At 39.2% G+C, this 22,038-nt stretch overlaps 1 protein-coding gene across 6 annotated transcripts in view; it reads right to left on the reverse strand.

Moving 5' to 3' along the window:
• Positions 1–7,149: 7,149 nt before the first annotated feature.
• npnta (nephronectin a) overlaps positions 7,150–22,038 on the reverse strand; it is a 48,818-nt gene continuing 33,929 nt past the window's right edge. For all 6 annotated transcript variants that reach the window (XM_046416927.1, XM_046416942.1, XM_046416960.1 and 3 more), the window contains 7 exons: positions 19,977–20,111; positions 18,366–18,488; positions 16,601–17,014; positions 10,961–11,044; positions 9,706–9,804; positions 7,590–7,849; positions 7,150–7,291 (listed from right to left, as the gene is read on the reverse strand). In XM_046416927.1, coding sequence (XP_046272883.1) covers positions 7,181–7,291; positions 7,590–7,849; positions 9,706–9,804; positions 10,961–11,044; positions 16,601–17,014; positions 18,366–18,488; positions 19,977–20,111 — 1,226 coding nt within the window. In that variant the 3' untranslated portion in view covers positions 7,150–7,180. The remainder of the gene's footprint in view (positions 7,292–7,589; positions 7,850–9,705; positions 9,805–10,960; positions 11,045–16,600; positions 17,015–18,365; positions 18,489–19,976; positions 20,112–22,038) is intronic.

Here is a 22,038-nt window from a genome sequence, read left to right on the forward strand (position 1 = left end):
TTAAAGCTTGATATAAAAAAAACAAAACAAAAAAAACAACAAAAAAACAAAATGGCGTCCAATAACTCAAAAATTAAAAAAAAATTAAATAAAAAAAAATGAAAATTTGTCACCAGTATGGATTTTTAGTTTTAAGTTTAAAGTGCTCAGCCACTTTAATTTATTTGTGTCCTTGAACTCATATATTGTGATATTTACGTCTGTGATGTCACAAAGACACGCCCCTTCACAACTGCTCCCTCCTCACCGCCATGTCTGTTGTGGCTTCTGTCCGAATCTTTGGTCCGAAAAGTGTGGTCAGACCTCAGCAGCCTGTGAGGAACCTTGTTGGAAGTAAGGGATATATTTTTATTTTGAAGCGTCTGTTGCCTGTGAAGACAACTGAAAAGACAGCAGCAGTTTTCTGTAGTGCGTGTGCACACTTTCTCCACGGTGATTACCAGTTCCCTCCATGGCCACCATTACTGGCGGCTGTTAAGGTGATTGTGGCTTTAACCGTGCTTCTCTGGTGAGTTATCTTTTTATTTAGCACCGTATTTCACTGTTGTGCTACTTTAATTATATTTCCCGTCTCAAATGTTTTAACAAGTTATGTATTTAATGCGTTTGAAAAGTGCACGATTTGAGGCCTTTTTTACGGTGGCCAACAAGTACAAACGCGTTGCATGTAAGAAATACACAGGTGCAAAATGAAAAAGGTTGCAAATACAGAAACGTGCCGCAAATAAGAAAACAAATGCTAAAAGAAAACGCCGCATATCCAGTTAGACTACGGAAGTGCTCCAGGCCTCTAGGGGCAGTACTGAGCTTCCACCCGGGAGACAGGCGACGGACGTAAGCCTGTGGAGCATAAGTGCAGATGAGTACATGAGAAGAATAACTTTATTAGTGGGAGGAAAATTAAAGTGGAGAGGGGCTACATGAAGAAGTGCGTATTCTTTTTTACTTTTCTTTCTGGACGCTCAGCACTTCCCCCAGAGGCTTGAACTTCCGTTGTATGACTGGATATGTGGCGTTTTCTTTTTGCATTTGTTTTACTTATATGTAGCGCGTTACTGTATTTGCAGCACCTGTGTGTATGCAGCGCGTTTGTACTTGTCGGCCACCGTATTTTTTTTACATGCCCGACAAATGCGAGCATTAGTTGAAATGCCGAGGGCAATGCATATTTTAGCTCGTTTTCACCAAACTTCACAAAAAGTAGGTATTTTGCTGAGATTACGTACTTGTAAACGCAATTTCTGTGTGTATTTTGTCTCCTTTGTGTAGTATATTGTGTATTGCGTGCAGTGCTCGGCGCCATGCTAGCCGACAATGGCGGCCAACAGCACATCCCAAACCTCGTTTTAACCCTTCACTTAAAGAGTGTTTTTTTTGATTACCGCTGCATAACAATTGAGCTAAAACAAAACTCAACATTCACCAAAACGGCAGGTAACCGCAGCGTGTAGTGTGAAGTGCTGTCCTCTTTCTTCTGTTTAGCTTGCGTTTAAAATGTGTTCTTGGTAACATTGTTTAGCATTTTGTAAGGGGAAGTATCTTCAAAATGTAGGTTTATCTCGTAGAGGAAACAGCAGTGTTAAAGTAGTGTCACTTGTGTTGTTAATGTGTACGTTACTGGAAAATTAGGAAGACTGAAAACAGGTAGATTTGATTTTGTCACATTGTTTTGTTCTGAGTCTGTAGCCTTTTGGATTTTTTTGTTACTTTGCCACAGACTTACATTTAAATAATTAATAAGTTTAAGTCATTTAAGAAGATTTACAAAGTCTAAACAAAAATATTAGCAAATATTCCAATCTTTTTTCTTTCCAGGATTAAACTGAAGTTTATGGCTGATGTAGTAAGTTCTCAGTTCTGGTATGTTGATGTTCAGTAATTAAGTAATTCAACGGACATTTGTTGCACCAGAGTGTGGTGCTGTGAATGAATATTAAACGCCCAGCACAAGTATAAAATATCAAAGGCTGTGCAAACTTTGTGCTAGTGCCTGTGGTGTAAGAGCGCAGTTGCTTGAACACTATCGCTTGTGTCATAGCAATGTTTTCTCAATTAGCCCATTGCCATCTTTTTACAATGACTGTGTCTGCACATTTCAGACCACCTTTACCCTGCGGCGTAAAGAGATCATCAGTGATGCCGTACCTGTTGGTGAGATCCTCGAACACTGGCCTGCCCTTAACATAGATTCACAGGTGAGCACATTTTCTTCAGCACACCTAATTGCTCAAATGTTTTCCATGTAATCCCATTGTGTGTCTGTATTATATTTAATAACATACTCTAAGTTGAATTCTCATTTCACAGAATAACGAACATCAACTTGAAGCACCACTTCTATGCTGTTTTGGACCAACATACTCCCCGCCTTTTGAGCTTGTTCAGGAAGAAAGCTGCTCGCGCTGGAAAAGTGGTGAAAGTTTTTGCTCAGCTCTTCAGGATGTGTGACCTCCAGGTCAGTTGGTCCCACTTCTCTGTGCCTGATATAATAGTATGATGTGTAGTGTTACGGCTAATCCATTCATTATGAATGAATCAAAAATATGTTCTCACACTGAAGGAACAGGTTGACATCCATAACAAACGCACTGCTGTCCTCCGTGTCCTCCCTGCTTACCTACACGAGGATGACTCCAGCTTTCTAAAGATATGGAATGTAAGTGACGTTGATTCATTTTATTTTTCTGTTAAGTTGAAGCCACAATATTTTCACATTACTCTGATGGAAAGAAAATTATGTCATAGAAATCTCAGACCACAGTTTTCTGTGACATTAAATTTCTGTAATACTAAGACCTAATTTCAGTTGATTCTTTAGCATTCCTGTGTCACATGTGAACACAATGTACATCCTATGAATTGACACCTAATGGAAATTGTGTCAAGATTGTGATCAGTTGTGTATGACAGCTCTTGGTGATTTTCTTCTCTGATGTGCACCATAGTCATTTTTGGAAATTTACAGCAACAAATAACAGCTCTTTGTTTTTGTCTACAGATGGCACAATCCGATGAACCAGACATACCTCTTGGGCTCCTTGCGTTCTCTGCCAGCTCAACACATACCACGTTCTTCTGCCCACAGAAAATTGCAGTTGTGCCTCAAGGGTAATGTTGTCTTTGATTTTCCTACTCTGTCTGATGCGTTTGTCATACTCTTTGCTTTTACTTACACCCTGCATCTAATTTACCCAAAAGAGTTGGCCAACACATTTGACTTTTTCCAAAAAGTCTTCTTGGGTCTGGAGGATGGGAAGATGAGGCCCAGAGTACTCAGTCTTAAAATTGACCTTCTAGCAGTGGAGTAATGTGCATAGTTAGTGCAATGTTTGCAAAGTTCTTCCATGGCACCTGCATTTCAGTCACTTTTATAGGCTGCTGAAAGAAGTTTTTTAAAAAGCTTTTACAGATTTCATGTGAAGGTTATAATGTTAATGTTTTATTGTTGAATGCTAAAGTGTTTGTGCTGTGTTAAAGTGTACGATAGTACGACGGCACTTTGTTTACACTGCAGTGACAAAATCAAGTAATTTTGTGGTAATTTACATGCCCTGCTACCATTACAGTTGCATTACCAAAACTGCAAGTACACATTTAACAGCAACACTGAGTGTTATTATTTCTGTTTTTGTTATGTTGTGGTCAGGGTATAATATATTTTCCACTGAAAGGTTTTGTGTACTGGTCCATGCTGTCTGTTTAATGGCAGCTCCGCTATAAGGTTATTTGTTAAGGAAATCTTTGTGTTTCCATTTGCCAAACATTTCTGATGCTTGGCCAAGTTTTGTACTCTTTGTATTTTAATAAAAGAGTACATTGAATTTACATTTTCCGTGTTAACTTGTTTTTTTAAAGAAAATTGTGGTTGCATAGGAGTTTTGAGTTTAAGTTACTTAAAAAATCTTATGCAATCAGTTTCACAAAAAATTTTAGTAATGTTATATGCATTTTAAGTTGAAAGTACTTTAAAGTTTTTTGTTAAAGGGGAGTTAGTACACCTGTGTTGAAATTAAATTTTTTGAGTTAATATACAGTGAAAACTTTGTTAACTAGAAATCAAATCCTTTATAATGAGATCACAAAAATGTTTATGTTGTCTATACTTAATTTCAGTTTGTTTTGAGAACCCAAATTGTCAAGGTAAAATTACTAAATTAAGAGTCTTTCTTTAACTTAACAGAAGGAGATGGCATCACATAGAATAACTTAGTACATATTACTTAATATAGGCAGTATTTTAACTTAAATACCAGAGAGTTATTATTATTTAAAAATTTCGATGTAATCTGTTTCAACTGTTTTTTGTTTAGTTAAATTAACTTATTGGTGTTTACAGTGCAGAGGGCAGGGAGTTTGCAGATAATTACACCTCTACACACTTCTAGTGGGTCATAAACAATGACTGAGTGTCTTAAATAAAGCCAAAGACATGTGTTGTGGCTAATTTATAATCATGGTAAAATAAATGACTGAAAATGTTATTCAGTTATATCACATACCTGCCAGCCTTCAGAGACAAGTTCCCTCCATGGCCATGCTATTCATAAATAAAAAAAAAATGTATCTTTGTATGTCTGTGGGGAATATAAAATGTGTCCTTCTCCCTTTTACTAGTCTGCAGGCTAGAAGTGGTTTGGACTTCATCAGCATGTTGTGTCTGTCATCTGCAAAAGATTTTCTTTCTTCCTTTTATTTAGATTTTTTTCATATGTGGTGAAAAATATTGAACTCTTCATGGCATTTTTATAAATCTTCCAGTTAGCTCAGACAACTTGATCCTTAAATCTATTATTTTGGATGACCTTTAACAAGGTTTTCCGTATACCCTTGATTAAAGATTTTTTTTGTACAACTTGTCAACCTCAAATTCAAGTGTGAAACAGATGGGGGGAAAAAAGTTGAAAATAAGCTTGTTTGGTTTTTTTATCAGGTATGTGTAACAGCCATAACAGGCTGAAGTGCTTCACTACCCCATGTTCTAAATAATTAAATATAAGTGTTGTTGTTTTCTTCCAGGTAATTTTTCCATGCACTGTTGTGTTGTTCCATGCAACACAAGGCACATATTGTGCTCTGCACCTCTACCTAGTCTGCACTGCACAGATGTACCAGATCTCCAGGACCTGAGGTCGCAGTCCAGGCGCAGTCCACTCAGCTCTCCACTCCATGGCTATCTGAACTAACTGTAGCAACAGCTACAGCCAAAGGTACGTAATCACAACAGACAATATAATGAGCAGCACTTGGCGTTTATTCAGCTGACGATGCTGCCGCCTCCATTTCTGGAGCTAACTTATAATCCTAGTTGGCTCTTTAAACGATGATGGGAATATTTGCCATTTTCTGTTAAATGATTACTTAATTGATGTGTGTTTCAGCTGTACTTGTATATACTGTTGGGTAGTTTAATTTATAACAAAACATGTTAGAAGATATTAGTTTGTTTTGTATACAAAAAAAAGCTGTCAGATTTTTGAAGTGAAGAACAAAAGTACAATATTTCTGAAATGCAGTGAAGTAGAAATATAAAAATGTAAGAAAAGAAAAACTCAAGTTAAGTACAAGTACCTCAAATTTGTACTTTGTGCCATAAAAGATGGCAATCCCCAGCTGAACACCCTTGTGCTCTTGCTGTGCATATGGGGACCTGCTCATCAAAACACAGCTCGGCAGTGCCACTAGTGGTGAAAAATGACCTTTAAAGACAAGTTGTACTTCAGCTTTTCTTTGAATCACTGTGTCACTGTCAGCAACTAGGATAAGAAAAAAAACCCATCATGCTTTGTTTCATAACATACCAGTCAAATGTATTTTATTTACATACTGGTCTGAATAAATCTGAATTTGATTAATGCACCCATGCATACAGAAAACCTTAAAATTCCAGCCGATGCCCTTCATTATCACAGCATACATTATGCAACTATGTGCTTTGCAAGTTACAGACAGAGCATTATACCATAACACGCGAAGATACAACATTTTGTGCATTTGAAACACAGCCTTGCACTACACAAGGTTTCCATCTGTATATAGGTTCTTTCATTAAACACCGAAATACCAATCATTTTGAAATCCAATTAATATCCATATATGAAATTACATAACGTATAAAGCACGCAACAATGGGATTGTAGATCTTTAGAGTATGTACACACAGCTACATTTACAATAATACAATTTGTGAAAGCCTAAAAAGTTTTCGGTTTCGTCTTTATAACAAACTGCACTTAATATAACAAAGCACATACTGTATAAGAGAAAGTAACTGTTGGTTTGCAAGTGTCGCAAATCATACACTGATTCTATTTGACACATTTCAAGTATCTGAAAAACATGAGTGTTTAAACAACTTTTGGAGGCTTCAATAAAAGATCAGGGTAGAAAAGGTGCTAAATTTTTAAACCATCCTCTACCAAACATATCACTGAAATACTGAAACAACAAAAGAAAAGCTGCACGGTTTCTGTCAAAACTCAAGATTGGACCAACATAAGCAAGGCTAAATTGACTCACTAGTTGGTTTTGCAATTTGAATCTTTGTCAGATTTGGATTGGACTTGAAAGAAACTGTGACAAATACAATTTGTCTTTTATGCTCTTTTTAAAATCTCTATCCCTCAAAGAAATGTATACCATCTCTAGTATTTTGCTGATCAGTCACAAAAAAGCACCTCCAGCCACACGTTTTAACATCAGGCAAATGAAAAGTAACGGTTTGATGTTAAGGGATCAAAGCAAGGTAAAAGCAGACTCACAAGTGAGGGAACGATCCTCTCCCCAGGGAGAAATGAAGTGAATGTGGACCTCTCAGGGGTGAGTGGCTGGAAGGCTGCCAGGGCTGTGTTAGCTGGGGGGGCATTTCCATGGTAAGTAGGTACATGCAGGGTTCAGAGTAACAAGATGATGGAGTGAGAGGGGGGCTGAGGAGATGAGGATGTGCCGCTGGATTCGCCCATGACATTACATTCAGTCTCTTTTTATTCATGGACAGTCGAGAAAGAGAAACCCTCTGTTCTGCAGATGCACAATTTTTTGGTTATTGTTCGCAGGGTGGCTGGGAGGGATGGGACGGGATCAGTGAGAGCCCAGGCAGAGTGAGGGGTTGTCACAACAGAGTCAGTTCTCTTTGAGATGATTTTCCCTCTTGTTTCCCTTCTGCCTTTCTGTGTTCTGTCAGTCACAGTCTTCTCAGATTGTGCTCCTCTGTGCAGGAGCCTTTCGTCAGGGTGATGTCGTCCACAGCCATCTCGCCGATCCTGCCTCGCCCACGCTCCCCCTTCAGGATCACCTGGTGAACAGCAGCAGCGTGCACACTGAGGTACTACAAATGAGGAACAACCGCTATACGCAGCTCCATGATGAAAGAGAAATGAATGTGCTTCTACTCTTAACGAGACGCCAATCTTACTTTTTTATATATATATAAAGTTCAGCTGTTTCAAAATGCTGCTTTTGAAATGACTGCTGCTCTGATTTATTTTTTATGAACAGGAGTACAAACATTCCTCTTCACCGCTGTCTGAAATATCTGTAGAAATAGCGACACTATGAACGAACCTCTTTGACATGTTTGTTGTTATACTTACACTTTCCAGGCCTGTGCCCCATAATGTGATTTGGGTGTGCCTCCAGCCGTTCCCACCTGTCCGGCCCCAGACTGCTGGACTGTACTGCTTTCCCTTCTTCACAAACACTTGCAGCATGCCCACGTGGTGGCCTGCGAGCTTGTGCCGGAACGACAGGCACAGATTTCCGTCGTTCCAGGGTGGGGTGAGTGGGAGGACCAGCCGTGCCCCTCGTCCAGTCCTCTTGTTGCCTACCTCGGGAATGGTGAGGTATCGTCCGCCTGCGGAAGTAACAGACATCACAGATAGATAGATAGATTTTTGTTATTATTTTTATTTGTTATGGTGGGATGTCTGCATTTAAAAATTTTTTGCCCCCACCTCAGTAGAAGGTGGAGTTTAACTTGTACAGCATTGAAAAAAAATAATATTTGAATAACTGAACAGCAACTCTCCAGAAATTTCTATTCGTACTTTATATTTTTATATTTTTATAGTCACTTACTGCTCCCGGGTCCTGAGTCCTAATTTTGTACCATAAACGTGAATGTGAGCTGGTATGACAATAAAGTTCCTTGAATCCTTGAAATAATATCCTGCTTTGCTTTGGATAATTGACATTCCTCACCGTGAACAGTTTTTTTCAGCATTACTTCAGAAACAGTCCCCATGCAAAATGTTGACACTCTGGCTTGAGCCTCTCGCCCTGAGTCAATAGAACATTGATTCTGGAAGGTGAAGTTGATGTGGGTCTATTAAAAATGCACTGCGAACTTCCAAATGTCATTTAGTAATGTTTTGAGCAACAGAATTCACCTCACTATAGTTGGGTTCACACAAAACTGACATTTAAGCCTAACTAAGAAGTATGGCTTATTACAACTGTAGTGTATGAAAATATGTTTCTTTGGGTAATTTGGGTGAACTGACCCTTTAAAATGTAGGTCTGTCTGTCCAAGCACACATAAAAAGATTCCACCCTGACAGTCAAGTGTAAATTTGTAGAAGAGAAACTATGAAAAAAAACTGAAAAAGATTTGACCCACTTATGTTTCCAGTTGCCAGTGGCAAAGTTTTTTTTTTCTTTTATTAATTTTTAAATTAGTTGGTGATAGTGATAGTTTTAAAATTTTAAAGTTGAAAGTGCTTCTGGGCAATAGCTGGTTAATGGTGATGTATTTTGCTTATCGAGCAGATCCACGTAGAGCTGGTGTTAACCACATGGGGCGTGATATGAATCTTTAAGCCACGAAGGCTTTCTGCATATGTTATGGACCCCCTCAAAATCTGTAGCAATCCTCTAACAGCACTCGGTGTTTGCCAGTGGCTGTCTATCAAAAGGACTTAAAGTGATTGCCTGTAAGTAGTTAAATGCTTCATAACACAGTGAAAATAAAGTAAAAGCCATGTACAGGTGGAGACACACATATCCATATAAGTCACAGATGTTCTGATTGAATATATTCAGTACAGACTACTGGACACTGAAATGTTGCATTTTAAATGGATTTACTCTTAGTCAGGGCTTTGTTTATGATATACTGTAAATGATTTTGGGAAAATAAAAGTCTGGGCAAAAATCTTTATTTTCTCTAATGAATGAGCCCAGACTTGGCTAAAATGAAACTGAGTCTGAATGTCTGGAAATGCACTAGTAACGGCAAAAGTAAGCCAGTTGGCACAAAAAGCCAGAAGTAGTTAGCATTGCTTAAACAGTGCCAGTGTGCTGCACTGTTTAGTCTTCAGAAACCCATCTACTGAGTCCTCTCAACATAATTCATCACATGTTCTCCTCGTCTGAACCCCAACAAAAACAGTGTCGTGTTCCCATTTAATGCAAGCCACAGGTATCACTGACGGGTCTAGTAATCCACTTCTCATTTGCATCGCTTTGTAGAGCAAAGCACTAATCTGCAGAAAAGACTTCCTCTTCCCTTAAGTCATTTTCATCTTGACCCGTAATTGAGTAGAACAGAATTGAGCTGCTTAGATTGTCTGACTCTGAGGGTGTGTTTGCATAGGTGTGTGTGTCTGAAGGAACACAGCTTTTCTCATTTCGATTTAGTGACAATAAAATAAACAATTTTCCTTAATCGAGTGTGTGAGTGGGAATAAATGACCTCTGCCGTTCAATTACCTGACGGATCGGGCGTCGTCTCCCAGTGCAAGTCTCCGTCTTTGTCTCTGATCCATCCACAAAGACCGTCATCAAAGGAGCAGCTCAGATACCCCGACTCTGGAGAGAATAAAACACACTTTTTAGAGGAGGTGAGGACGTATGCACCCGCAAAAAAGGTTTCACTCTGCTCTGCTCTTGGCAATACTTCACAGGAACCCTGCTGAGTGCCTCCAACTATAGGAGCGAGAGGGCTGCTGAAGCACCTTCTCATGCACGTGACGATGCCACGAAAAGTGTAAACATTTGTTGTAATCTCTGAAGAGAGCTGATGCATTAAGGAATAATCAAGTGGAAAAGGAGCTGCATGAATGGCAAGTGGAAATGCAGTCATCTAAAAGAAAATCACATATATTTGTACGAGTTGCTGATACTAACGTGCGTGTCCGTGTGAGTGCATGCACACACATATAGCCTATTGTGTGCATACCCCGCATCATTATAAAACAGATTACAGTTACAGCAGATAGTCATAACATTCAGTGAGTGACGATTTCTTTCCTGGCAATGATGCCAAGACAATAATATTAGGGGAATTCAGGAAAAGCAGCTGCGGTATCATCCACGTACTGCTGTCCAAATTGGTTCGAAGATAAGAATAACATCCATCATTTTGTCCCTGAAATAGGGTTTCTGAAAAGCACTTCTCAGTTCATTTTCTGAGCCAATGAAAACGCCTTCTCTCTTGACACTGCATAGCAAATGATGCACTGTGAACCAAAATAAACACGTAACTAAATCATTAGGCGATTTAATCTGCGTAGCACTGACGCCAATAAATCACTTCAAACAAATATGACAGATAAAGTGCTGTCTCTTCACAAAAGCTTTTTTCCCCATGTTTGTTATAGGAACTCTTCAGCAGGAACTATGGGGGCTCAAGAGCAGAACACTCATCTACCTAAAAATGATCAATTAATCATTCAAGCAGTCAAGTAATCAAGCAAGCATAATGTGAAAGGGGGGGGGAGTCTGGCATGTTCTGGGCTGTGAGCCATTATTTAAAAGGATACAGCCAGATGTCATGTGTCACCTCCTGGTGAAAGGCCTATCAAAACACATCTGGTCACTATTATATCTTCGCCTCGGCAGCGAAGTTGATTGTCAGTTTTATTTTGCTCGTGGCAAATGTGCCTCGTCCGTCATCATTTGAGCTCTGCTGTGCTTTGTGCAGGGCTGTGGCCGATTGTCTCTCTGTCAGATGTGTTGTGTTTACCTGGGTCGTCCTTGGCTTCATCCGCCGTGTTGCCGAGCTCAATGTCAAAGTCGAGGACGGTGTTGTGGTCGTGGTTCCGAGGGACTGAGGAGATAGGTGAAAGACGCAGGTTTAGATAGAGGATTAACAAAGGTATTATGTTTGCTCACTGGCATCCCCGCTTGTGGTTATTGTCAGCCTTTGTTTCATTACTCTACATGGACAACACAAGGATGAATAAATGTCATGGTTTAGTGCCTGCATATCTAGAGCCAAGCGCCTTTAACAGCACTGTGCTGATGGCCACAGAGACTGCCCACAGTACCTGAGAAAACCTGTAGAAACACCACAAGTCAAATGTGAATCGTAATGATGAAAAGGGCCACGTTTCATCTGATGCAACATCTGGGCAAATGTTGCTGCTACAAAACCTGGAGCTATAGTACATACACACACACAGCCAGTCCTGAAATAGCCTCTTTCCTTTTCCAATGGGGTCACACTGCCCGAAATAATCTGAGCCAAGCCGTCTTATTAAAGGTCAACTGACAAGTGAGTGACAAGCCTTTTTGAAGCAAAAGATGTTTGAGCATGTTTAATCAGTTAGAATGACAGCTATCTATACTGGTGTTAAAAAGCCTTCATGGAGAGATTCTTCATTAAGAACAGTGTCAGATCTTGATTTCACACCTTCAGTATGTAATGCATTGACATATAGAGGAAAATTTTCCTAATCTGAATCGAGAGTCTAAGGTCAAAGGGTGTTTTTATGCTATAGAGACTGTAATGCCACTCAAGGCAAATTAGCGATAATGGGCTAAAGTCAGTAGGATATAATGTGGCAAACTATCAATAAAATGATTCCAAACATCCCAGGATGATTCTTGCACCTATTCCATGAATTCACTGTAACCTGCACATGAACCCCTCCAGTCAACCTGCGCACCGAAGGGGCTCATCCACATGCTGGGTCACGACCACTTGGTGTACTGCGATGTAGTCTGAGAGTCGGAGGAATCTGAGAGTGGGGAGGTCACGCTCATGCCAGGCTCTCGAGCAATCCCAGGCATCCAGGCTTGCCTGCGTGTGTCTGTGTTTGTTCGTGTCTGTGCTTTTAAGGAATGACGCCGCCAACAACTGAGTGTCTTTCCAGTCTTTCAATGTCCTAGTTTGTTGATGTTGTTTGTATGATCTGTCCAGGTAGAAAGTAGTTCAAATGAAAACTTTTCACAGCAAGTTCTGTGGATGATCCAAAAACAAACAAACAGGACACTGTTTTCTATTTTGTTCATCAACTATGTTGAAAGGTCTCAAATTAAATGTTGCTCCACCAGTCACCCATGCTGTTTAACCGCCTTGTGTGGTTCCTGTCATCCAAATATCTGGGAGGTCAGAAGAAATACGAGAAGACACCAGTCTCATGTCTAAGACTGGAAGCAGGGGGAGACAGCGAGCCTAGCTCTTTGCAAAGTTACTTACTTACGGCGCTAAACCTCACTAATAAGCACCATGTCTTTAATATGTACACATACAGAAATCTAAAAACGCCAATTTGTGGCTCTACAGGCAGTTGCATGCTGTAACTATTATTAAGCTGGAGTAGTGGCTTCCTGGAGCTTCCTGCAAATGCTACACAGATGTGATGAATAGATAGACAAGCTGTTGTCTGTCAACAAAAACAGAACAACAACAACAAAAAAAAAAACAGTAAGTAACTGCTATAAACTGTCTTTTTTACATTTGTTTTTCTGTACTTATTGAAAACATAGAGCTAAACAGTGAGCTTTAGAAGTGCTGGCAACACATTTTGAACTTTGGGGAGAGTAAAGTTACCCGTGCTAAGAAAAGGGGGCTACTCACCTCCAGATTCATACACTATATGGACAAAAGTATTTGGACACATGACCTTTACACCAACAGAGACTTTAATGTCTATGCATTCTAAATGATTTCATTTGCACCTGTAACAGCTTCCACTCTTCAGGGAAGGCTTTCCACAAGATGTCGAGGGGTTTCTATGGGAATTTTTGTCTATTCATACAGCAGAGCATTTGTGAGGTCAGACACTGATGTTGGACTAAAAGGTCTGGCTCACAATCTCTGTTCCAGTTCATCCCAAATGTGTTGGATGGAGTTGAGGTCAGGACTCTGCGAGGTCCAGTCAAGTTCTCCTCCACACCAAACTCATCCAACCATGTCTTTATGGAGCTTTGCTTTGTGCACTGGGGCTCAGTCATGCTGGAATAGAAAAGGACCTTCCCCAAACTGTTGTCACAAAGTTGGAAGCACAGCATTGTCCAAAATGTCTTGGTATGCAGAAGCATTAAGATTTCCCTTCACTGGAAGTAAGGGGTCCAACACAAGCCCTGAAAAACAGCCTCATATTACACCTGCATTCAATAATAAAGATGTGTGTCCCGATACTTTTGTCCATATAACATCCTTTAAACACAGACACAAGAGTAGTGTCATTCTTTTTATTTAATTATTGGTAGGAAACTAAATTAGTACATTACCCAAAATATTGAACTTTTCCTTTTACTATTCCTGAACCTAAAATAAAATAGTCCAAGATTGTCCCTGAATGCAGACCATAATGTTGATTGTACGAGTCCTGACTGAAAGGAAACTAAAAAGCTCTAGAAATTGCTCTGAGCTCCAGTACACACCTGCACTTGAGGCACAGCTGTGGTGTTCTTCATGCCACAAGGCTCTTATTCAAATGATTCCTATTTCCGTCTAATTATTTTGGATAATCACTCAGTGCTGTCTCTCCTCCCTCCCTCTCTCATCCTATTCACACCATTTTTAGGAAGTCCTGATTCCTAGAGCTGCTCTGCCGTGGTGCAAACTATTAGACTGATGTCTCCCACAAGCAGTGCAGACAGGTGTTAATGTAATCTTCTCTTCCCTCTTTCCATTTTCTAATTATGTGACGCCATCTGGCAAGGTGACTAGTATGCTGTACTTACTCTGTTGCATCTCACCAAACATTTTTATGTCAAAGGAGCTTAATGTTAAGTTTGGTAAACATTTCGATGACAAAAATTACATAAGTGAAACGCTACCTATTTTAAATTTGAGTTCAGTTTATATTTACTAGTGCATCTGGACTTAAGATACCAAGTTTCACCTTATGCTGTTTTTTTTTTCCATATGGCTGTGGATCATAATTTAGAAATTTACAAAACTAGAGATTTTTGTGAAATTCTTGATTAATCTGTTTGTTGTAAGTAATTAGAACTATAATTAGAAAAAAAAGTAAAATTTGAGTAGTGCAAAAAATAAAGCTGACATTATTCTATATTTTTCTTATTGTCAACCCTATCCTGTCTGTGCTTCTCAGCCTTTTAAAGTAATATTATTTAATATTAAAGAGTAGATCTCAAAAAAAAAAAAACAGATCAAAAGTATACCATTCAATTTTGATGACCATGTAACCATGTAATGTCCTTAAACCACTGGGGACTGTCTCTAGTCGTGGAGTAACATGTATTTGATGCTTTTGTGTTTATGGCATCAAAACATATCCATGTGTTTGAGCTCCTCATGCAGGAATAATGCTCTACAGTTCAGTCAGACTACAAAAGAACTTATTTTATCACTGAACTCTTGTCCTCTATGTTTGAGTTATGTCTTTCCAGGTTTTGACATATTCCACTCTGAAACTTTAATCCCAACCTTAATACAATGAAGATTAATGGAACTGTTGTCTCTCACAGTCTAATATGGTGACTCACTGTTGTGTATAGTTTTTGGACTAAAATGGAAGAAGAAACTATTTTAGGCTTTGGATACACATCAATACTTGGGATTAGTTGAGAATGTGAAAAACCTGATCCTTTAATTACTGTAATAAAAAGTGTATAGCTGCAGACAAATTATCTATTAGTTCAAGCGACTTTGGACCTGAACTGAATATTTTAGGTTTAACAAGTCAGTTGGAACAAGGACTATGTCATTAGGGAGCAATTCACCATTATAAAAAGGTGCTTGTGTTTAACGCTGTGAGAAGAAAGCAGCGTGATTGTGATTTCCTTCTTTGTTAGAAAAAAAAAAGGAAACAATCTCAGCCGTCTCTCACCGCCACAGTATTTTAAATTGAATTCTGTTATTTGGTTTTGATTGAGAACATCTAATTAATACAGAGACTGATAATGCGGTTTCAGTGTAATTGGTGTCAAGGATCCTTGCTTGGCAGAAACAGTGGAGTGACATGTGGATAAACAACAGCCTGGCAGAGCAGCAGCTTGCTTTTGTTAACAGGAGCCAAAATCATAATCACCTTGAAAGGAAAATATTCTTACTTTAACGCTGAAATTAGTGAGTCTAATTTGTCATCTTTTGGCATTATTTCTCTACTATCTGTGTATCATACTGTAATATGAGGGTGGATTTATCCCCTTGAGAGGATTAAGCGTTACAGCAAGAAAACTACTTGCGAAGTGCTCCCATTGACATATATATTGAATCTGATATCTTTGATTTCATCCAGTTTCACAAGTTTACAGTAATCTTAATATTTCTTTCCAGATATTTAGGCTATAATCTGTCATGTGGTTATATAGCAGATGAACTGCATACACATGGGAAACAGACTGTCAGCTGTCAAATCCACACATTCATGTGTTTGAATAAAAGATTAATATGATAATACCCATCATCTGCCAAGTAAACATCACTCCCAATTCCTTCAAAAACGTCACGTTTGTGACAAAGTTTCATGATTCAAATGAAGAAATATGCAAATTGGCTCCAGTTTGGTCAGCGGAAACTTGTCGGGGAGCTGCGGATGATGAACTGTTAGACATATAAGTGCCAAAATCTGGGAGCCGAAAGTAGACAAAAGATTCACCTCCCTATTTGACAGAAAAAGCAGAGATCAGAGGTTAGAATCTGCTAATGTAACACATTAATGTGTGTTTCCATTGATCCATAGAGAATCATCACTCAGCTCTGGAGCTTTTAGCACCTTTCAGCTCATTGTTTTGGTTTCTAAGCCCAACTTTCCTGTTGATAGGTTAACTCTCGCTGCTCTCATCAACTCCAGACACGGCAGCTGTTTTCAGTGAAAAGGCTCTAAAACCCACCATACACTACCTGCTCAGGACAAATCACAGTCAGAGTTATCGTCTAGCTGCTGAACACAGAGGAACCTTCAGCAGCTAAAGGGCCAGATACAAACAGAGCAAAAAAGATGACTTATTTTTGTCAGGTGGCCAGAAACATGACTCCAAATAAACGCCAAAGTTTATGAGATGAGACTGAATACACCAATGATGGATTAAAGCAGGGCTGCCCAACACAATACGTACAAAAGGACAAAAGGTGTTTGTTTTTTGCACCATTAGGAGTTAGTTATATTCTTTCAAAGAAAAGAGCTTGGGCACACTTCCCCCAGAAATGAATATTTTGTCATTATCTACTAAAATGGCTCCATGGCATCATCCATGTCCTGAAGTCCTGAGATCACAAAATGATTTGAAAAGATGCTATTTCCCATTCGCAAATCAAACTCTTCCAATACGTTTGTGGATCAACCTCAAACTTACCAGATAAGGAAATTCTGTGAGCATTTTAGTTGTAAAAAGTCTAAAAAACTTCCAAACCTCAGCTGTGTACAAATATAAAAGAGAAAAAAAATGAAAAGCAAATTCTTACTGTGGACATCCCCTCTCTGTTTGGTGACCTCCTTCTGGATGGTGTTGTCTACTGGTGTGACCGGTGGTGGCGGCGGGGGGAGTCTGGTGGGATTCACTGGTCTTGGTGGGACGTAGGGCTTGCGTGTGGGTACTGGTGGCTTCCTGGTTGGGACAAATGGCTTCCAGGTAGGAACAGCTGGCTTGTGTGGAGGAGGAGTGACCCTCCTCGGGGGCAGAGGGGCTTTGGTTGTCCTGCGTGTCGTAGTCATGGTGGCGGTTGTTGATTTGGGAATAATGGGGTAGATTCTCCTTTGAGTCACTGGTGGAAGGATTGTGGTGGTCATCCTCTTCTGGTCCATGTCAGGGATGTGGTTGTGGTGATTTGAAGGTAGTTTGCCTGGTCTCGGGGGGTCAATAACCACCTTAGGAATGGCTGAAATAATAAGAGAATGCAGATGGAGCACTAAAATATGAGTACTTAAGAGTTAATGAGGCATAGAAGTGCAGACTAACTGCGATGATTAGCCTGACTTTTGCAGAGAAGGGCTTTCTTTCATCTACTGAGACTTCTCCTGATATCTATTAATTAAATGTTAGCATCCAAAAACAAATTGGGTATTACAAATCTCACTGAAGCTTAAACGTACAAGAGAGGTCCATAATATCAGCACACTTTCATTCACACTGGGACGCTTATCAATTCCTAACATATTTTCCCCAATGGCAGTGCTAAAGAAGAGAAAGAGGGACTATAGTTACGTGACATGTAGCTTCACAGACTAACCCACAAGGACACCACACGTTCAGCGAATTTCTTCTTTTGTGAAATCAATATTGCTTTCTGAGGATGGCTTTTTATCTGTTCATGTGCTTGGCCTGATCAGTAATTCTTTGTGTGCTCTTAGCCAGGGGCCTCGCAGCACCAGGCTAAAGCTGCTCTGTGTGCGCAGAATGATCTGAGCACTCAAACAAGCTCCTGTGCCCGGGAGATCACCCTCACCCTGCTGATGTCATCAAAGCTACACCTCCTTTTGCTTTGTTCCTGAACACATTCTTCACGCCAGGAGCAGAGACGGAGATGGGGTGATGGGGTGCTGGTGGGGATTCATGAGGGTTTCATGAGTGAGAAATGGGAGTGGACAAAGGCAAGTGGTTTGAACTCAGTTATTGCCTTCTCAGGTTGCAGACAACTTTGATATGTGAGACACAAATAGGATATTGCAACTCAACTCCCAGAACACTCGTGGCTCACAGCCCCCCTGGGCAGGTGTCAGGGTGAAGTATTAGCAGTGTGCTATGCCAGGAGGCTTCCTCTCTGCTCTATGGACTGTTACACCAGTTGTGTCTTTTTAGATGATTAAATAACTGTGGAGAATAAATGACTTTTTGTCCACGGAGCTGGACGCCGACTAATGAACTGTGTGTCAGCAAGCAAAACTACCGGGAAAAAAAAAACAAAACAAACATATTTCACCACTAATGATGATGATCCTATTTTTTGATTAAAATGGTGAGACGTCAAAAAAATGGAGTAGAGGCTCACTCTAAGCACACGTGATGAGGGATAAGGGTGATAAGTCATGACTGACAGCCGTTACAAAGAAAGGAATTTCACTCCCAACTTTGTACTTGCAAGGCTGGTACTCCCTCCCTCTTGCTTTCCTACCTTTTTTTAAAAAAAAAAAAAAAAAAAAACAGACAAAGAAAACCCAAAAAAAAAATGAGGCCCCATTCCTCTTTGCAAAAGTGTGCATCGGGGTCAGGGTTTTGTTCTCAAGTCTTACGCTTGCAGTCGTGGCCCATCCCCCTGTAGCCGTCTTTGCATTTGCACTTGTACGAGCCCGGCGTGTTGTAGCAGGTGGCGAAGCTGCTGCAGTGGCTCTGACCTAAAGAGCACTCATCCACATCTGAAAGATAATGGAAACATAACAACATTCAGCGCCTGAGTGTAAAAGGCTTCAGACACAACAGTGGAATATCAAAGGCTCATTGCTTCACATCCTCTTCAAGTAGGGCTCAAAATTGATGTCATATTTACTGTTAGTGAAAACATTTAAGTGAATCACATTGATCCCTCTATGAATGTGAGAGCAAAATCATTATGAGAGGTCTCTGGAGTATTTTAGCGACAAAAGCCAAGCTAACTATGAACCATCTTTTTTTTAAAAAAAAAAATTTTCTAAAAAAATGAATTAATGCATAAATATTGGAGATGAAAAGACTCTTCAGGGTTGCAGAAACCATGTGGATTCATACAGAGCGTTGATGAGAAAGTTTAGGCTGGTGTTCATAAGGTACATTGCTGAGTCAAAGTTCAATAACATGAAGTAAAAACAGCAGTTTGGATTAGTTTCACGGTGGTTTGGTGATAGTTCATTAAATCTTAAGTACTCTGAAGTGGTTTCAGTTCCTCCTTTATTATGTAGTTTCTTTGTTTCCCCTTCAACTGCTTTGCAAATGTGAAAGAATGGAATCAATAATCTTCTTTCATGGGACAGACTCAGTGTCTTTTTTTTTATTTATCTATCTTGATTTTAAATCCATTTTCAGCATCTTAATCATAGTTATATTTGAATGTGATGCCATTCTTGATTACTGTGCAGATGTAGTTACAGTAGGATCAGCGTCCTAAAAGTAGTTCTCACCGGTGCCTGAAAAGGAGTAAACATCGCAGTGTCTCTGAGGAAAAGTACTCCAGTACAAAAAGAAAGTTCTACATTAAAATTTCACTTGATTAGAATTAAATATGAACTAAAATCTACTACTAAAATATACAAAAATGAAGTACTCATGCAATTGCTCCTTCCAGTGCATTATATTACTGTTCAGATTATTAGATTACCAGTGCATTAATAGAAAAGCAGCATTTTAATGTTGCAGCATGTCAAGGGTAGACCTGATTTGAATTACTTTAATACCGCTGGTTTCATCTAACCCTTTGGTGCATAAATCCCTCTGTGACAGGGTTTCTTTGCAGAACCACAAACAGAAAACAGTAAGAAAAGAAGGAATTTTGTATGAAAAAATCTGTAACTTTGGAAGATAAGCAATTGATTTATCTGTGATAGAGATAAACTGAAATACATATTTTTTGTGGATGTTGTTCCCCATCACTTACATTTTATCTCTTAATTTCCAGTATGACCAGGAGGGACGAGAGAACAAAAACTGTTGCAATGCGCATAGCAGCACTAGAATATTGTTTTAAGAGCCCATCCTTTAAAGTGTATTTTTGGTATGTGTGCGTGAATGCCGTACTTTCCACCTGCTCCCGATGTGTCTTAAAAAAAAAACAGCACCTGAATTTTTAAAAATAACTTTTATATGAGTCAAAAAGTCTCAGCACATCGATGGCCGATGGTGAATTTTATCTGTACAAGACCTGGTGATGGTACCTATGCACTGGTATTTCCCGTTGATGTATTGTAGGTCAAAGCCTTCGTGGCACTTGCAGATGTAGCTACCAAAGGTGTTGATGCATTTCCTGAACCTGGGACACACTGCTATTCCTGCTGCACACTCATCCACATCTGCAATAAGAGCACAAAAAAAAAAAAAAATTCAAAACAAAACCACAGGTTACCTCACAGTAAAAAAATATTCAAATTAAGACATAATGTATTCAGCATTTTTCACTAAAATGTTGCTTTTAGAGTCGGTCACATATAGCATGCTTTCAAAATAACACAACAAAGTAGAAACCTTCAAGGTTAAAAAGGCGACTTAATCCAAAACTAAACAAACATTTCTATGCATACCAAAGAACTTTTTTCACCTTCCATGGTTATTATTCATTTATGAACAAAGCACATTATATATTCTGTTCAGTGAGCAGAATACAATGCACACTACCTTGTTTCATTATTTAAAGACCTATTCTAAGTGTCTCTGTTGATCACCTTCGCAGGCATGTGGGCATTAATATTTAGACACAGAGAGGCTCAAAGCATTTGCCTTAAAATCATTAATTTATTTGCTGCATAATGCAGCTGAGGCACCGTCGTGCCACAGGGACTGTTGTTTAAAACGACCTCAAGAACACAGAAACACCTGGACCAGCTGGGAGAACAAGAAAGTGAATTAAGAGGGCAGAGCTCTCTCTCTCTCTTCCCTTAACAACTGCTGCTGGAGTGCTCATCAGCAAGGCACTTAATCCCAAACTGCAGCTTTAATGGCCACCAGATGAATTATTCAGCTACCAGGACACGATGGGGGTGAATTATCATGTTTCTCATAACAAAAACATGCACACATAAATACAGTCATTACTTCTTTATGCACAAAATATGATGTTGCTAACTAATGTTTGGTTTTTTATGAATGTTTATAAGACAGAGCAGCAGCTCTTTAACCATCAAATTCAAGCTCATATTCACTATACGGCCAATATTAAGCTCAGCCATTGTGTTTTACTTGACAACTTCTCTGATACATGAAGCTGTCTCCTACCAGACCAGACTTATGCAACAGTGTATAAACATCAATACACTTTGTCATTAATTAGACTGTTGTGTGGCAGTTCTGCCACGGTGCAAACACAGTCGATACTTCCCTGTAGAGGATCAGACATTTCTCTTAAGGGATTTCTGCCTTAATCCATTTTCAGTACACACACATTATGGACACATACAATAGCAGTAGACTAAAGTTAACATGGAACCATAAATCCAGTTAACCAAAAGATTTAGTTAAAAATCAGGGCCTGTGTTTCTCAAGTTGCTCACCTTCTGAGGCATGTTTGAAAGAATGTAGCACCGCTGCCCTTTTTCTTTCTTTCTTTCTTTCTTTTTTTTTTATTTAAATCAGAGGTTCAAACAACAAATATAAAGCTGGTATTGATTTTGATTTGGTTGCTCTTTCCATTCTTCAGTGTGTTACTGAATTCTTCTGTTTACATGATTTATTTGATGTATCTTGTCTACCGACAGCAGAATTTATTTTCTGCTTCATTTTCTTTCTTGTTGTTATTATTTAACCCCACATCCTTATTATATTATTATATATTATGGCAATATAACATTTATGTTAATTTAATCCCTTAAGTGGTACTGGAACTATTCCACACATATAATACAATATATTTTTTCTTGAAACTTGAAAAAAACATAACTGAGTAAGTCGCAAGAATTCTTTGAAATATGAATCAACAATGGGGCAGATGTACCATAAATTCTTGTCTCAGATCGACTGTTCCTGCTCTGTGGGAGCTGACTTTAGTACATACTTCAACAGGAGTGAATGGGAGACAGAGCCACTATGCGCAGGCCAGAAATGCAGTGTGACAGTAGAGTAAGTTGCCTAATAAAGAGTCCTATTCTTCACACTCAGCAAAGTATTTTCTCATGCCTCAGCTGGATCTTAAGAGCATTCTTAAGCGTGATCCCTAGAAATTTGACAAATATGGGCCCAGAACACTTTTAAAGCCACAACAGAAATGTGTTGACACATTTGATTTCA

Source organism: Scatophagus argus, chromosome 2, assembly GCF_020382885.2.
Source record: "Scatophagus argus isolate fScaArg1 chromosome 2, fScaArg1.pri, whole genome shotgun sequence".
Lineage (NCBI taxonomy): Eukaryota > Metazoa > Chordata > Actinopteri > Scatophagidae > Scatophagus > Scatophagus argus.